General features: G+C 41.8%; 1 protein-coding gene across 1 annotated transcript in view; it reads left to right on the top strand.

The window, feature by feature from the left end:
- Positions 1-14,823, top strand: part of usp22 (ubiquitin specific peptidase 22) — a 29,589-nt gene extending 14,766 nt beyond the window's left edge. The window contains exons 3-13 of the mRNA XM_079577347.1: positions 4,652-4,765; positions 6,389-6,490; positions 7,033-7,199; positions 8,372-8,519; positions 8,625-8,727; positions 10,592-10,750; positions 12,081-12,207; positions 12,291-12,382; positions 12,463-12,525; positions 12,639-12,788; positions 14,712-14,823. Of these exons, the coding sequence (XP_079433473.1) occupies positions 4,652-4,765; positions 6,389-6,490; positions 7,033-7,199; positions 8,372-8,519; positions 8,625-8,727; positions 10,592-10,750; positions 12,081-12,207; positions 12,291-12,382; positions 12,463-12,525; positions 12,639-12,788; positions 14,712-14,754 (1,268 nt within the window). The 3' untranslated portion in view covers positions 14,755-14,823. The remainder of the gene's footprint in view (positions 1-4,651; positions 4,766-6,388; positions 6,491-7,032; positions 7,200-8,371; positions 8,520-8,624; positions 8,728-10,591; positions 10,751-12,080; positions 12,208-12,290; positions 12,383-12,462; positions 12,526-12,638; positions 12,789-14,711) is intronic.
- The last annotated feature ends 330 nt before the right edge of the window (positions 14,824-15,153 follow it).

Genomic DNA, 15,153 nt, shown 5'->3' with positions numbered 1-15,153 from the left:
GATGACAAAGGCAGATGCAGAGATCCATGGTGTTTTTTTTTTATCCTACTTCTTATCTACTGGCTTAGGGAAGACCCCCCTCCGCCGCTGGTGCGTATCGCGCCATGTGTAATTGTGGCTTTAATTGGGTTAGCGGCTGAATTAAACACTGCCATAAGTAGGGTGAGAAACCAAGAAAAGAGAACGCACTAAAAAGAAAAAGAATAAATCGGGCCAGATCCCAACAGACCAGCGAGAAGGTAATTAAGTCGTCTTTATCAACCCCAGTGGAATAAGAATCCATTATAAGCAGCACGGCCCCTTCTCCTCCTTCTTCCCAAGCTTTTTCGGTATTTCTGTGCATTATATAGGGATGGCATTGTTCTCATGTTATTTAATGCAATATCTAATTAAACAGGTTTAATCCAAATCACCATAACGCGAACAATAGAATGAAATGTGCCTAGATTGATAAAAAAAAAAAAAAAAAGTCTGGTTCAGATTTTCTTGTATTGTCTTGTTTTGCCTTGTTTTAAAATGTGTGTATTTATTTTCTTTAAATTAAACTTAAAATTGCTTTTCTCTGTCCAATTTTTGCCATTTCGGTGTAAACTAGTGTACTGAATCTAATTGAATTTTATTGTTATGTCTTGCGTACACATTGTATGCCCAGTCTTTTCATGGGCTTATATCACACCAACCTGATTTATTTTGGTGTGCTGAATCGAAACAGGAAGTCACTTCTTGGGCTGCGTTGTTATGATTTGAAGTTATGCACAGTCAGTTCTAACACACATAGCTAGTTCATCAAACAACACATACCTAAGATTATCATACAACAGGTAGTGTATGTGCGCGTTGCAGCTAAACCATGAACAGCAATTTGGACGCCACCAGCCGACAACATAACTCTTAGACGATCTGATAAACGACTTTTTCACGCACACCAGAGGAGTCTAGAGTGCATGCCGTCCAGATGCCCCTTTATCTATATATTTGTATTTATTTTTTATTTAGTGGCCCCATGCTAATAGATCTGTTTATCTGCAGACACTTGTTCAAAAGCATCACTTCCATAGTCCATAGAAATCGAGAGTAGATGAGTTTCGTAATTTATAACCCTTTATTATACGGCTCTTCACAACGTAAGTAGAAGCTCCGTTGATTTGAATGGGATTTCCCAACGTTCTACCGGTCATTATTTTCTGATAAATGACCTCTGAAAAAAATAATGACGCTGCCAATGGCAACGGAGTTCGAGCTTTCATATAACTCCGCGCGTACGTAGTAGCGACACTATCTCTGTCCCCATCACTGCCAGAGAAGTTGGGGGAATCGCTCGTGAAGTTAGTGTTAGTCTGACTTTCAACTTACCCAGAGATTCACCACCATTCCTCCTCTCAAACTGCGCCTTCAACTAAGTTGCTTGGCTAGCTACTAGCCTTGCTGCTTATAGCCTAGCAAAATGTTTCCGAGCAACGCGCAAACTTTTGGGAACTATTTGTCGCGGAAGTCATTAAATAAACCTTTCGACCTTCATAAAAGTGTACGAAGTTTATGTTTTGTGTGTTCAGTTGGCAAATGGCCGTATAATAAGCGGGACCTTCAGGGCGAAACAAGACCGGTTCGCCCTGTCGGTGCTTATTTTCCCGATAATGACCAGCGTTCTATACATTATCCCTTACATAAAATAACGTGAACCTGCTAACAGCACCACAACCATCTGCTACGTTTGCTTCTGCCTAGAAATTTAGTTGATGCAGCCGTGGATTTTTGTCAGGCAACAAGCATTTAGTAATTTGTCCAAACAGCATCAGGCTAGCCAGGTGTTGTTAGCACTTACGGCTCTGTCAAGAAGCTAGCTGCAGGATCACAGCATTACTGCCATCTGTGCTCATCTGTGATTCTGTACAAGCTTTTCCCACCACCACCACTTATGCAGGTCTTTTTGAGTTTTGCCATTGATTTATTAGCTTGCCGTACACTCAAAATGAAAGCTTTTATTATCTTTATAATATGGACAAGCTCCCTGTAGCCAGCAGAGGGAGCTTCAAGTGCAGAACAAGATGCTTGAAAGAGCTGTTCTTGCTTTTAAAACACCTATAACGTGCTGTTGTGTACCTTGCCTTATACCTATTCAATGCAATCTTTTTCAATATCAGAAAACAGTCCTCACAACATTTTCCCCTGGCCCCTCATCTTGTTCCCATGGCTACCTGACGGCCATTTGGAAATCAAAGCTTTTACCTGATTGACTTTTTTCTTTTTTCGCCGGCAAAAGCAGCGTTCTCCATCTTAGGATCCCGAACAACGGGCAAACGTAAAGTTCTGTGCAGACATTTTGGATTTCCGTGTTCCTACATTTCTCATGGCGTTTTAATTCTCTATAGCCCAGCTCCGGGATATGATGGAGAGAAGCCGGGAGGCAGGTTGTCATAGCAACAGCAAACAGGTAGCTGCAGGGCTCAGAGCCAATGGGGAGGGAAAAAAGGGGACAGAATGTAAAATCTGTAAAAAGGCCATGTTACAAACAAAACCACATTGCTTTGATTTGTGTGTTTTTTTTAAGCATCAATTTGTCTCTGGCTTACACTGCTCTTGTCTATGACTTGATTTTTTCAGGGTTTCGGCACCAGATTAATTCCTGGATCTTGTTAGCATGTCAAAAGCCAGACTCCTTGTGAAAAGCAGACTGGCAAAGCATCTTATCGGTTACTAATATGTTATTTTTCTACATTACTTGCCGTTTTCTAACCAGAAAGACTGTGTTTAACATGGTGTCATTTGTAGCAGCTTGCTGGAGGCTGAGTGGTCGGCGCTTTCCTCAACCCCATCAAAGAAGGTCATCGGTTTGATTCCCAGGCCAAGTAGTGTACTCCAAATTTTCCACAATTTTCTGGCGCACTAGATATATTTAGCACATACAATTAGAGCCTAGATTCTTATGAATGTTTTGACACAGCAGATCATCCACTAGAAGCAAAAGAAACAGCACTCAAAGCTAGCCGTTAGCGGACAGCTAACATTAGTGTTTCGGTTAGAGTTCCCCCGTTACATGTTCAAAGTTGGGCCGTTGAACCACTTTGTTCATCTCTATGTCTCTGTGTCTTTATTTGATATCTAGACATGTAATTGTTAAAGTATTTGTCGCGCAGTAGGTGAAGGAGTATTTCTTTTTTCTCTTTGTTTATCCCCTCGAATGAGACCATTTGTGGGTGTTCCCACTGATGCCGTCTGTATCTATAATCAGCTGTTAATGTTGTAGCGCCTCATTGGAAAGCTTTAAAATCGTTCTAAACAGATGTTTTTCCTCCCGTTGTTGACATGATGCCGCCACTTTTTTTGTTGCTCTTTTGCTCTATTTTTGTCACATTGTTTGTTGGCCTTTGTTGCTTGTTTGTCACTTTTTCATGGCTTTTTTGTTTCATTTTCATCTCATTATTGTCTATGAAAATGTGGTCGGTTCAGGGCGGGGTTAAGAGGTTAAAGGGATGTTTCAGGATTTTTGACATAGGGCCGCATTTTGAAGTTATCCAGAGTGTTGCTGGTACCTGGAGATATTTTTGTTATAATTCATGCACTTCTTATATTTGAAGAGTTTCGTGGCGCTAGGCTAATGCAAGGCTAGCGCATTTCTACGATGTCAGCTCGCCTGCATTAAAAACAGTCATACGCACTGCACAGAGCACCTGAGGCAAATCACTTATAACGCCAGACTAACCATATAAATGTCGATAGAATGATTTTAACCATTTTGCATTTAAAATACCTTATATTTGAGCAGCATTTGCTTCGTGTTTGTATAAGCCACGCAGCGGGGGAGTGATCTGCTAGAAAATAGTCCCTCAAAATGCGATCATTCATGTGATGCAAGGTCAGTTATATTCCAAAAATTACTCTATCGGCACAGACATTTATATGGTTAGTCTGGTGTTATAAGTGATTTGCCTCAGGTGCTCTGTGGAGCGGGTCACACTGTTTTTAATGCAGGCTAGCTGATACCATAGAAATGCGCTAGCCTTGCATTAGCCTAGCGCTACGTAACTCTACAAACATAAGAACTGCATGAATTACAAAAAAAAATATCTCCAGGTATCAGCAACACTCTGGATAACTAGGAAATGAGGCCCTATGTCAAAAATTCTGAAATATCCCTTTAACTTAAGAGGCCCTCAGCATAGTTTACAAATATTACAATAATTGATAATATTCAGAACTAAAGCTGCAGCTAAGTGTGTTCATCATGGCGCCGTTGATTTGCTAGCATGCCCTTTGGTTACAATAAAACCTTGTGGTTATAGTTTCGGTTTCCCTTCCTCGCTAATGCCTGCGTACGGTGCTTAAAAGCCAAAAGCCGGTGCACTGCTATTGCGCCCCATCGCTTGGGCGTGAAAGTCTGTATATAGGAGGGCACTGGCACTCTCCTGCTTTTCCATTGCCGTTTGATTTCCCATGTCCCGGCCTCGCTCGCTCCCGGATGGTGTTAACAGATAGTGGATATGTCAGCAGATAAGCTCCGCTACCTGCCAACCCTCAGAGTGAACGGGTTATCTTCTTCACACAAGCTCAAAAGCCCCCCTCGCAAACCGCTTGACAAGTGCAAAAAAAAAATTGCTGCTGAAAGTGTTGTTTTTGATGTATGGTGTTTTTCTTGTGTTTGTTCTGTCCACAGCTATTGACCTGCTGTACGGAGGTATTTACTGCTTTATGTGCCAAGACTACATCTACGATAAGGACATGGAACAGATTGCCAAAGAGGAACAGAGGAAGGCTTGGAAAATGCAAGGTATGAGAAAAGTTTCCACCGCCATTTTTGCTTTTGATTGGGGTTAAAGTGATAATAAACTCATGAATTAAAAGTACAAATTGAATGTAGAATCTTATTAATATAGGGAATATGTTTTTCATGTGTAGTTTAAGAATGAGTTTACTTCTTTCCTTCAACATGACTGGCAAAACAGGATCTAAGTCAATGTGGTTTGACTGAAAAGAGTGAGCACCACCTGCTGTTTGTTTTGCTTTTCAAAACTTTTTGAGAATTAGATAAATATACTTGTTCGAAACGCCGTAAACAGCAACTGGACCGGCCCTGCTAGGGTGCTCAAAAACCCGATGTGGCTCTACACAGTACATGTCTGGAAGTGTTTGTCTTCCTCAGTTTGTGTAGCTTGCAAATACAGAAAGCCTTTAACTTGCAAATTAGCTATGTGCAAACAAATGGATGTTTTTCCAGTTTTTTGTCAATGCCCAGTCACTAATATATACACCGCATGTGTCAAACATGATCTAATGTGGCTCTTGAATACATTTCTGAGCATGTCAAAAAAAATAAAAAAAAATAAAAGCCTCTAGCCCATTCCTTTGCGGAGTTATGAATTTTTAAAGAGGGGGTGTTATGCTATTTTCAATCACATAGCACCAGTCTATATCACACTACAATGATGACCAAACCTTCTGTTGGTCTGTAAATGCAGTAAATTAGAATAACTGCCTTGTATAAAATTGCTTTCTCAAAATGGCTGTAGTGAATGTCTTGAAATAGGCCTCTGTCTCTTTAAGAACCTCTGAGCCTTTCAGACACGCCCCCTCCACACGCTGTCTGTGGCATCAGTGGGGAGGGGGTTCTGCTGAGGAGCAGTGGTTGGTTACTCGGCTGGTGACAAAAGCTCGGAGGCGTCTCCAGGAGGTGGAGGCGTTCCTAGGAGGACTCAGGCAAAGCTATCCCTAAAATGGCCGCCATCAGAGTTTTTACAGATCACTCAAAAATATGTGAATGTGCCAAGGCAACACTTCAGGCATGTTTTTAATGAGGGAATGACATAATAACATGATGTAAGGCTTGAAAAAGTCCATTTTGCATAATACCCCCCCTTTAAAGAATAAACAGAATGCTCACTCCAGCCACTAGGGGGCAGCTTAAATAAAAAAAAAAGGGAAAGAATTCCACACTTGTCCAGCAGAGGGCACAGCCATAATAAGAGACCAGGATATAAACGGCATATTACAGCTATGTGGTAAATGGTCAGTCTGCTCCAGGGCGGCTGTGGCTACAATAGTAACTTACCGCCACCGTCGAGTATGGAGTGAATGAATAATGACTAAATTTAGCATGCTGATAAAGCGCGATAAGTGTAAGCCATTGTTATTCATAAGGCCACAGTCCTTTACAATATAATATGCGGCCCGCCGCCCAGCGTGGGGGCTGAATTTCGGCCCACGACCCAAACAAGTTCGACACCCCTGATATTCATGTCTGCTGAGTGCTGCTGAATTAAATGTAAACGTAATCATTTTTTCTCAATTTTTTCTTGACCTCAAACCATCCTAACTCACTCTTTCTGAATGGCTGCATTTGTCACAGATTTTGCGATAGAAATTTGCGTGACCACCCGCTTGTTCGTTGCCCCAGGTATCGGAGAGAAGTTTTCCACGTGGGAGCCCACAAAGCGAGAGCTGGAGCTGCTGCGACACAACCCTAAGAGGAGGAGGATCACATCCAACTGTACAATAGGTCAGAAACTCCAAGCCAGTGTCAAACTAGAATTTTAGTGTGTACGTCCAAACAAAGCATTTTTTATTTTTTTTACCCAATTAGGACAGAATGATCCCACTGTTTGTTGTGTTAATGGTGCTAATAAGATTCATCAGCGCAGATTTGTTTTTGTTAATACTATCCGGGCCTGGAGCAGCGGTGGTTCGGCCCGGCAGCAGCGTGTGGGTGTGAAGACTTAGCATCCGTTTAGCACCTTGCGAGCGCCTGCGGGGATGTGATCTGCCCGCCAATGCCATCCCTGGCACCGTCCCATTAGCAGGGAATCACAGGCCTTGGCGCTGTCCTGCTTCCATCCACCTCTAATTCTCTTATTTCTCTGTTTGCTCCACTGCATTCTGGCAATTGTTCCCGGCCAGCCAGAGTCGCCTCCGGGCGCAAGAGCTTATTGCTTTTAGGGATTGCAGCTTCGCCTCTGCCACTGCGGCATTTGAGAGATAATAAACAAAAACACAATGCAGTTGGAGGGTGATGTTGGTGTCATGTGTGTTGTTGTCCTGCAGGCCTCCGCGGGCTCATAAACCTGGGCAACACGTGCTTCATGAACTGCATAGTCCAGGCGCTGACGCACACGCCGCTGCTCCGCGACTTCTTCCTGTCCGACAGACACAAGTGCGAGATGCAGAGCAACTCGTGTCTGGTGTGCGAGATGTCCCAGCTGTTTCAAGAGGTAAAATGACGAGTGACGGGCGAGTGAAGCCTTGTAACACTTCAAGGCTTTGCTGGCAAAAAAGTCTCGTAAGGTTTGAAATCTCAGAGCTGTTTCATTCTGTTCGAACACTCTTGTGGACAAACTTAATTATTGCGACTGAAGCACCAACACAATCATGTGTGCAAGAGAAGTTTCAAACAGATGTGTGGTGGTTTTATTATTTGCTGCCTGATATTGATGTTTGACTGATAAAATCAATCACAGACCCACGCTACAAAGAAGATGACTCTTATTTATCGGCCTGTGCTTCACGGCTCTGCTGCTACGAGGCAGGACGTCAATGCGTCAATCTTTTTATTTCATTCAGTTAGAGCTAATTGAGACACTATTTGCTGTAGATAGCGCTCTTTTTGTTTAGGAAAAGCTTTTATTCTGACAGGCCCACAGCCTGGTGCAGACACTTTGACCACATGAACCCGGCTAAATAGGAAATGGGGAAAGATGTAAGAAATTCCACACGGTGTACTTACTTTTTTCTCCCACGGTAGATGTAAAAGTGGAGCATAGGTAGATGTAGAAGTGGAGCATAGGTGGAGGTAAAAGTGGAGCATAGGTGGAGGTAAAAGTGGAGCATAGGTGGAGGTAAAAGTGGAGCATAGGTGGAGGTAAAAGTGGAGCATAGGTAGATGTAAAAGTGGAGCATAGTTAGATGTAAAAGTGGAGCATAGTTAGATGTAAAAGTGGAGCATAGGTGGAGGTAAAAGTGGAGCATAGGTAGATGTAAAAGTGGAGCATAGGTAGATGTAAAAGTGGAGCATAGTTAGATGTAAAAGTGGAACATAGGTAGATGTAAAAGTGGAACATAGGTAGATGTAAAAGTGGAACATAGGTAGATGTAAAAGTGGAGCATAGGTGGAGGTAAAAGTGGAGCATAGGTAGATGTAAAAGTGGAGCATAGTTAGATGTAAAAGTGGAACATAGGTAGATGTAAAAGTGGAACATAGGTAGATGTAAAAGTGGAACATAGGTAGATGTAAAAGTGGAGCATAGGTGGAGGTAAAAGTGGAGCATAGGTGGAGGTAAAAGTGGAGCATAGGTAGAAGTAGACGTCCACCATATGGTGAGGCCTACCTGGCACAGTGTGAAGCCAAAGAACCCACACTAGTGTAACATTTCCGCTCTTGTTTCAGTTCTACTCAGGCCACCGCTCGCCTCACATCCCGTTCCGGCTGCTGCACCTGGTGTGGACCCATGCACGTCACCTGGCCGGATACGAGCAGCAGGACGCGCACGAGTTCCTCATCGCCGCGCTGGACGTGCTGCACCGCCACTGCAAAGGTTCACACTCCATCGAGAATTCATCCAGACAGTGTTTATGGAATTCCGTGATTTATTTATTATATTATTTTTTATTCATTTTCTCTTTTTTTTTTGTCTGTGTAGACGACAATGGTAAGAAGGCCAACAACCCCAACCACTGTAACTGCATCATCGACCAGATCTTCACCGGAGGCCTGCAGTCCGACGTCACCTGCCAAGTCTGCCAGTAAGAACATGCAGAAAAGAAGAGCTAGATCTAAGAGGCATATATGAAGTTCTCATTATGATGTCTAAACAACTGCAGGCTTAAGAACCAATTTTTATCCAGCACAGTTCACAAATACAACAGGAAACTGCCTTCCGATGCGGTGTAGTCTTGGGATTTTTCTTTGATTTATTTTGTCGGCCACAGAGCGGGTATTAAAACACACCCACCCCCTCCGTTCTCACGCTCCGGGCCCGATCCGAAAGTTGGTAATTCCGTGGCCTGAGGTGAACTGCGGTAGAAGGCCTCGCTTTAGAGCGCGCAGATTGCACCATCCATCACTGGGAGATTAGCCTCACTGCAGCAACAGGAGAAGGAGCCTTTGACCGGGCTGCTGCAGCAGAACTCTGGCTCCACCTCCTGGACACTCAACGGAATGAGGATGGAGATGTACGACATGATGCCATGATTATTTAGTTTGGCTGAATCAGTGACTTTAGGTGACCCTGTCATGCTGTAGCTTTCTAGATTCTGTCCCAGCTTTCATTGGTTGATGCTAGGATTGTAAACTCTCCTGCAAACTGTGGTATTTTTTTTTTCTAGTGAAAGTGTAAAACTAGTTCAGCTAATTCAATCCTTTCAAATGAGGCATGCTCATACACTTAGACGATACGTTGGTGAAAGTTGTGTTTTTATAACCAAAGCAGTAAGGCTCAATACACTTTTATCACAATCCAATGCGTATCATACTGAGGGCCCAGTATTAAACATTATTGCAATACGCACAAAGTATTCAATTTAGGATTTTTCATGATAACAAACTGCGATGTTTTACCCGGAAAGAATTTAATAAGGAAGTTGAGTTCCAAAATGAATAAATTAAGTCTGATTGATTCAAACATTTTGAAAAGCACAAATGGCAGAAGCATTTTCAAAGTCTGGCTCTTTTGTTTAAACCAATTAGCACCAAATCTAGATTCAACAAAACTATCTTTAACTCAAAAATATATATTTATTTATTTGAGCTGCAAAGACTCTGCTCAAAAGCAGTGGGCTGAAGCAAGAGCTTATAAACGCCCACCCCCAAAATCAATACAATTAAAATGATCACTTCACAAGAACATGGTGGAATAACAAAGGAACTAAACAACAGCAAAACAAAATAGACCAAACACACCCGCAGCATCTGACCATGGCAGAAATGACCATTTACAAGATGGTATTTACATTACATTAATGGCTTCACGAAACAACTATGAACAAGCTACATACTTACAAACTATTTACAAAGTACTATTAACTTACAAAACACTGTTTGAAATGTTCATACATCAAAAAGGTGATCATTGATCCATTTCTTTCAGATGGTTACCATGCCTTGCATTGTTAGCATTACCGAGAGTCACTAGTTTTATGTTAAAAAGACACATTAATATACTATCTTGTAGCTACTAAATATGTATATTTTTTTTCTAGAACTGAGTTGAGCATCAAAAGTTTTATGATACACATGGTTTTCCGATACGATACATGCATCACAACAAAGAAGTGTTGCGATATTTCGTCAAAACTCAACCCAAAATCACAGCGGTTTGACTGAGATTTAAGCTTTCCTGCAATCTCAACCTAAGAGATAAAAACGCATGGAAACTCAGAAACTTGTAAATGTAAAATTTTAGTCGTGGTTTTCATATTTACCTTAGTTTTGCCCTTGTTTTGGTCCTGATTTTGTGTTTTTTAATGAGACGTACAGTGTTGAAATGGTCAAATCTTGTGATATTGTTTTTGTGATTCATTTTTCCTCATGTTGTCGAGCCCTATTGGAAGTGAAACGTATTGGTTGATGTAAAGAAGGCTTAAAGTTGTCCTCGTCTGTGTGCCGCAGCGGTGTGTCCACCACCATAGACCCGTTCTGGGACATCAGCCTGGACCTGCCCGGCTCCTCCACTCCCTTCTGGCCCCTGAGTCCCGGAGGAGACGGGGCCTCTCTGAACGGGGAGAGTCACGGCAGCGGAGCCACGACGCTCACAGACTGTCTGCGCAGGTATCACACCGCCTCCCTGGGAACGCCTTTCAACCAAACGTCTTTCTAAACCCACTGGAACCATAACATCTTAGCATTAATGTCAAATACAATCAAATTAACCTGGCCTGCCAAACTACGTGCTTTTTCATAGAAGACATACAGTATTGTCTGGGAGTAACCATGATCTCAACGATTTCCCGGTAGGCGTGATTGACCGACGGCATCAACCAATCAGAGCAACACTGGATACGTCGCAGTAACAAACGGCAGGAAGCCTTTCCGAAAACGTCCTTTTTTACGAGGAATGATTCGAACGTTGTTTCTTGCTCCAGTTTTAGGAATTTTATGTTTTCCAAATTATTTAAAACAGACGAAAGAGTGGAAGAAAAGCCACGCCGCCATTTTTTATGTTTTGGAAGAGTTTGTGGTGGTGACGGGTGATGGCTTCCATCTCTTGGTGCGTGATGTGACCGATGTGGGTCAAATCGTGAAATGATCGGCTGCGAGCAGACGCCCAGATGGTTCTTCTTGTGAACAGAAGAGAGGAGTGTCTGGTAGGCCAGGCAAAAATAAAATAGACCAAACTCACCTTCAAAGACTCCAGCCGATCCAAATGCGATCATTTCCTTTGTGGAAGATACAAGGGCCCAATCAATATATCAGGCCGATGTTTGGGTATTTTATAATATGGCTATTGGCCAATATCAACCTATAAAAGGTTCAAATGTGGCCTATAGTTATCGGCTGTCGGCCAACCCCCTTAATTTGTCAGTCTCGTACTTTATCAGAGGGATTTTTCAAAATCTAATTCTGAGCCTGATTATTTTTTTGAGCTTTGAACCACAAAAAATAAGGCAAAGTTTATTTGATTTAAAAGAACACAAACAAAAAGGTGTCACTAATAATGAGCGTATTCAAAGATGAAGCAAGATATTCATAAGCCCCTCTGACAAAATAAAGATAACGGTGAAGTTCCAGAGCAGTTTGGCTCATTTCCCATTGACTTAACATGGCTGCATGACAACAGTTTAAAATGGTTAGCCTTCATCTATGTCACTTCCTGTCAGTGTCCAATAAGGAAGCGAAACTATAAACATCACAAAAATGGCCAAGCTAAAGAAAACTGGGCACAATCTTTAGCAAAATCTTAACTATAGCTGTGTTAACTGTTTTAGCAAAATTGTGTCTAATGTGATGTTGCCTCCCCTTTAATGACGCAGCAGATGGTGAACACAAACGGCCAATCACTTAAACCCGCGGGACACATTATCATTATGACCAATCGCTGCTGTATTGTGGCCGGATGGAGCTGACCTGTACTTTACCCAAAATACCCCATTTTACGCAGGTTCACCCGGCCCGAGCACCTCGGCAGCAGCGCCAAGATCAAGTGCAGCGGTTGCCATAGCTACCAGGAGTCCACCAAGCAGCTGACCATGAAGAAGCTGCCCATCGTGGCCTGCTTTCATCTCAAAGTAACCACATCTTTCATCAACGCACACTTTTCCGGTGTTTTTTTTTTCTTTTTCTTTAATGTGTGATGTTTTTGTGTGTGCAGAGGTTCGAGCACTCGGCCAAACTGAGGCGGAAGATTACCACATACGTGTCCTTTCCCTTAGAGCTGGACATGACGCCCTTCATGGCCTCCAGGTGCGACTACATAAATACGCTTTTGATCGTGTTGCACCTTTCGAGTGTTTCATTCATGTGATTTTTGTTTTTTTCTGCAGTAAAGAGAGCAGGATGAACGGCCAGTATCAACAGACGGTCGACCCGTTCAACAATGACAACAAGTGCGTCCCATTGTATCTTATATGAGTGGGGTGGAGTTTCAGGGAATGTCTGTAGTTTCTGTTTTAGGGCTCAACAATATGAATAAATAATATGCCGTCTTCTGTTGGATCAGATACAGCCTGTTTGCAGTGGTCAACCACCAGGGGACACTAGAGAGCGGCCACTACACCACCTTCATCCGACAGCACAAGGACCAGTGGTTCAAATGCGACGACGCCATCATCACGAAGGCCAGCATCAAGGACGTCCTGGACAGCGAGGGGTGAGCCGAGCGCCCATACTCTACTCTAATCAAGGCTCCGTCCTGAACAACGTGTGCTGCGCCTACACGGTTTTCACATAAATATTTAACTGCAATTTATGCTTTAAAATCAGCCTTGAGTGCAGAAGCATTAACATTTCAGACAGAGCACTTGTATTACAATGTATGGTAAGCATTCTCACATACATCTATGAAACAGTTATTAGTACAAATGTGAACCAGTGTTTTAGATTAGAGTTTGATTTTATCTTTGAAAAACGCTTTGCAAATAAACTTTACCAACTTACTTACTATAAAGCAAAGTGGTGTACAAGAGAATAGGTAAAGAAACAATATAATATGCAAATATTTTAAAATTTACTGATAAAAATGTGTGATTTGTCTTATTTAAAAAAATAAAATAAAATAAACAACAGAAATTGGAATGCATTACTTAATTTTAAAAGTAACTAAGTTAGATTACAAGTTACTTTATTAGTTGCGTTCAGTAGCTGACAAAAGACAACCTGTTTTACTCGCTTTATCAGAAGTGCATTTTTAATGTGTCATGATGCTACATCACTCCCTGAGACAAATACATCTTTTTACTAAGAAAAATGACCAAAAAAAGTAAACAAGTAATGGTAACTTCTTGTTTAGAGCTAGTAATGCATTACTAAGTAACATGTTAGTGGCATCACAGTGTTTGCTTCAACACATTTTTTTGTTATTGTGCTGTTTTTACATTCTGACGACTCCAATTCTTACAAGTTTTTAGCTACAAAGAGATACAAATTTAAATAAAATCATATTATTTACCTAATATATATATATATATTTTTAAAGGCTTCTACATAGATATAAGCCTAGTTTTGTAGTGTAAAAGGTTGCATTTTTAATTTGGTTGTAGATACATTTTTCAACTTGTTTTTTTTAGTCCATGTCCCCTCAAAGCAACATATAACTTAAAGGGACTAGATGCAAGTTGGTCCTTTAATGCTCACTACTGCCACCTCAGGTCATAACTGCTGTCTCTATACATGCTTTTCCTATGACATCACGCATAGTACAATTATGCAGTACTACTACAGGTAACAATATCTCTACTCAGGAGGAAAATGAAAGACAGTGGCATTTTTATCTACTCGTAATCATTTGCTCAAGAAGAAAACAGTTAAAAACACGGCTCCAGAGACGCACATTTATGTGACATAACCAGCAAATGTGGCCTAGCAGTTCTGTCTGTCGAGCTACAGCAGGATTTATTAAAGATCTGCTTCACTCTGAAGACTAAATTAACATATCACAGAGGAAACAGAAAACCTTTCTCTGTCATGTCAACAGAGTCTCAGATTAACTATAAAAATCACAGAGTCAGTGTTTAAGCTGCTCAAGACGTTAGCATGCTACCGGTTAGCAACTGTCAACAACTGTCAATGGCTTCAACAAAATAAACACATGTGTCTCACATCTATGGACACTGAGGAAATACTGCAGTAACAGCTCAGCCCTGACCTCTGTGACAAGTTGTAGCCAAGGTTTGGAGCGTGAGCTTTCTCTTGGAGAGGTCAGAGCTGAACTGTTGAAGCTAAATGCTAACCGGTAGCATGCTAATGTCTTGAGCAGCTCAAACACTGACTCACTGGTTTCTTCACATAAACGTGCGCTCTCCGGAGCCGTGTTTTTACTGTTATCTTCATGAGCAATGATTACAAATGCCACTGTCGATCAGTTGTCTTTCATTTATATCCTAGTCCCTTTAAATGACTGCTTTGAGGCTTCGGTGAACTTTTCCTTTTCCTTGTTTTAATCAGGATATCGGTCAGTTTTTAGTTTTGTTTCCTCAACTAAAGGATGGTCATTATTTTTATCCTCATTACAGCACTGTTGCACATTTCTGTTGAAATTCCCAAACACACAATGAATTTGCTTTCTGTGTCGCAGGTATCTCCTATTCTACCACAAACAGTTCTTGGAGTACGAATAACACCGGCCCGGGAGACATTACACGAGCATCACCTGCATGGGACAGACTGTAACTCGACGAAGGCGGGGGGGGGACACATTTTGAAGGCGGACTGGACGCTTTAACAGGAGCCGGTCTATCCTCCCTCAGACCTCCCTGCAATACAACTGTGAACCCGCCCACTTCAAAAAGAGGACTGAGAAGCACACCCCCACCCACCGACACGTCAACTCAACACGTTTGCGCAACTCACTATGACCAAATATTAGTCGGTTAAAGTAAATAATAATAAAAAAGGAGGAAAAAAAAAAAGTAATTAAGTATTCTGACCTGAATGCAACGCGTTATTATTCTTCTCGTTCATGAACAATGTGCCAGAGTTTTGTTACTGATGTGTTTGTCGGTACTTTTCTTTCAAGG

The sequence above is a fragment of the Gobius niger genome, assembly GCF_951799975.1.
Source record: "Gobius niger genome assembly, chromosome: 19".
Classification (NCBI taxonomy): Eukaryota; Metazoa; Chordata; class Actinopteri; order Gobiiformes; family Gobiidae; genus Gobius; species Gobius niger.
This window is presented reverse-complemented; position numbering and strand designations above follow the sequence as displayed.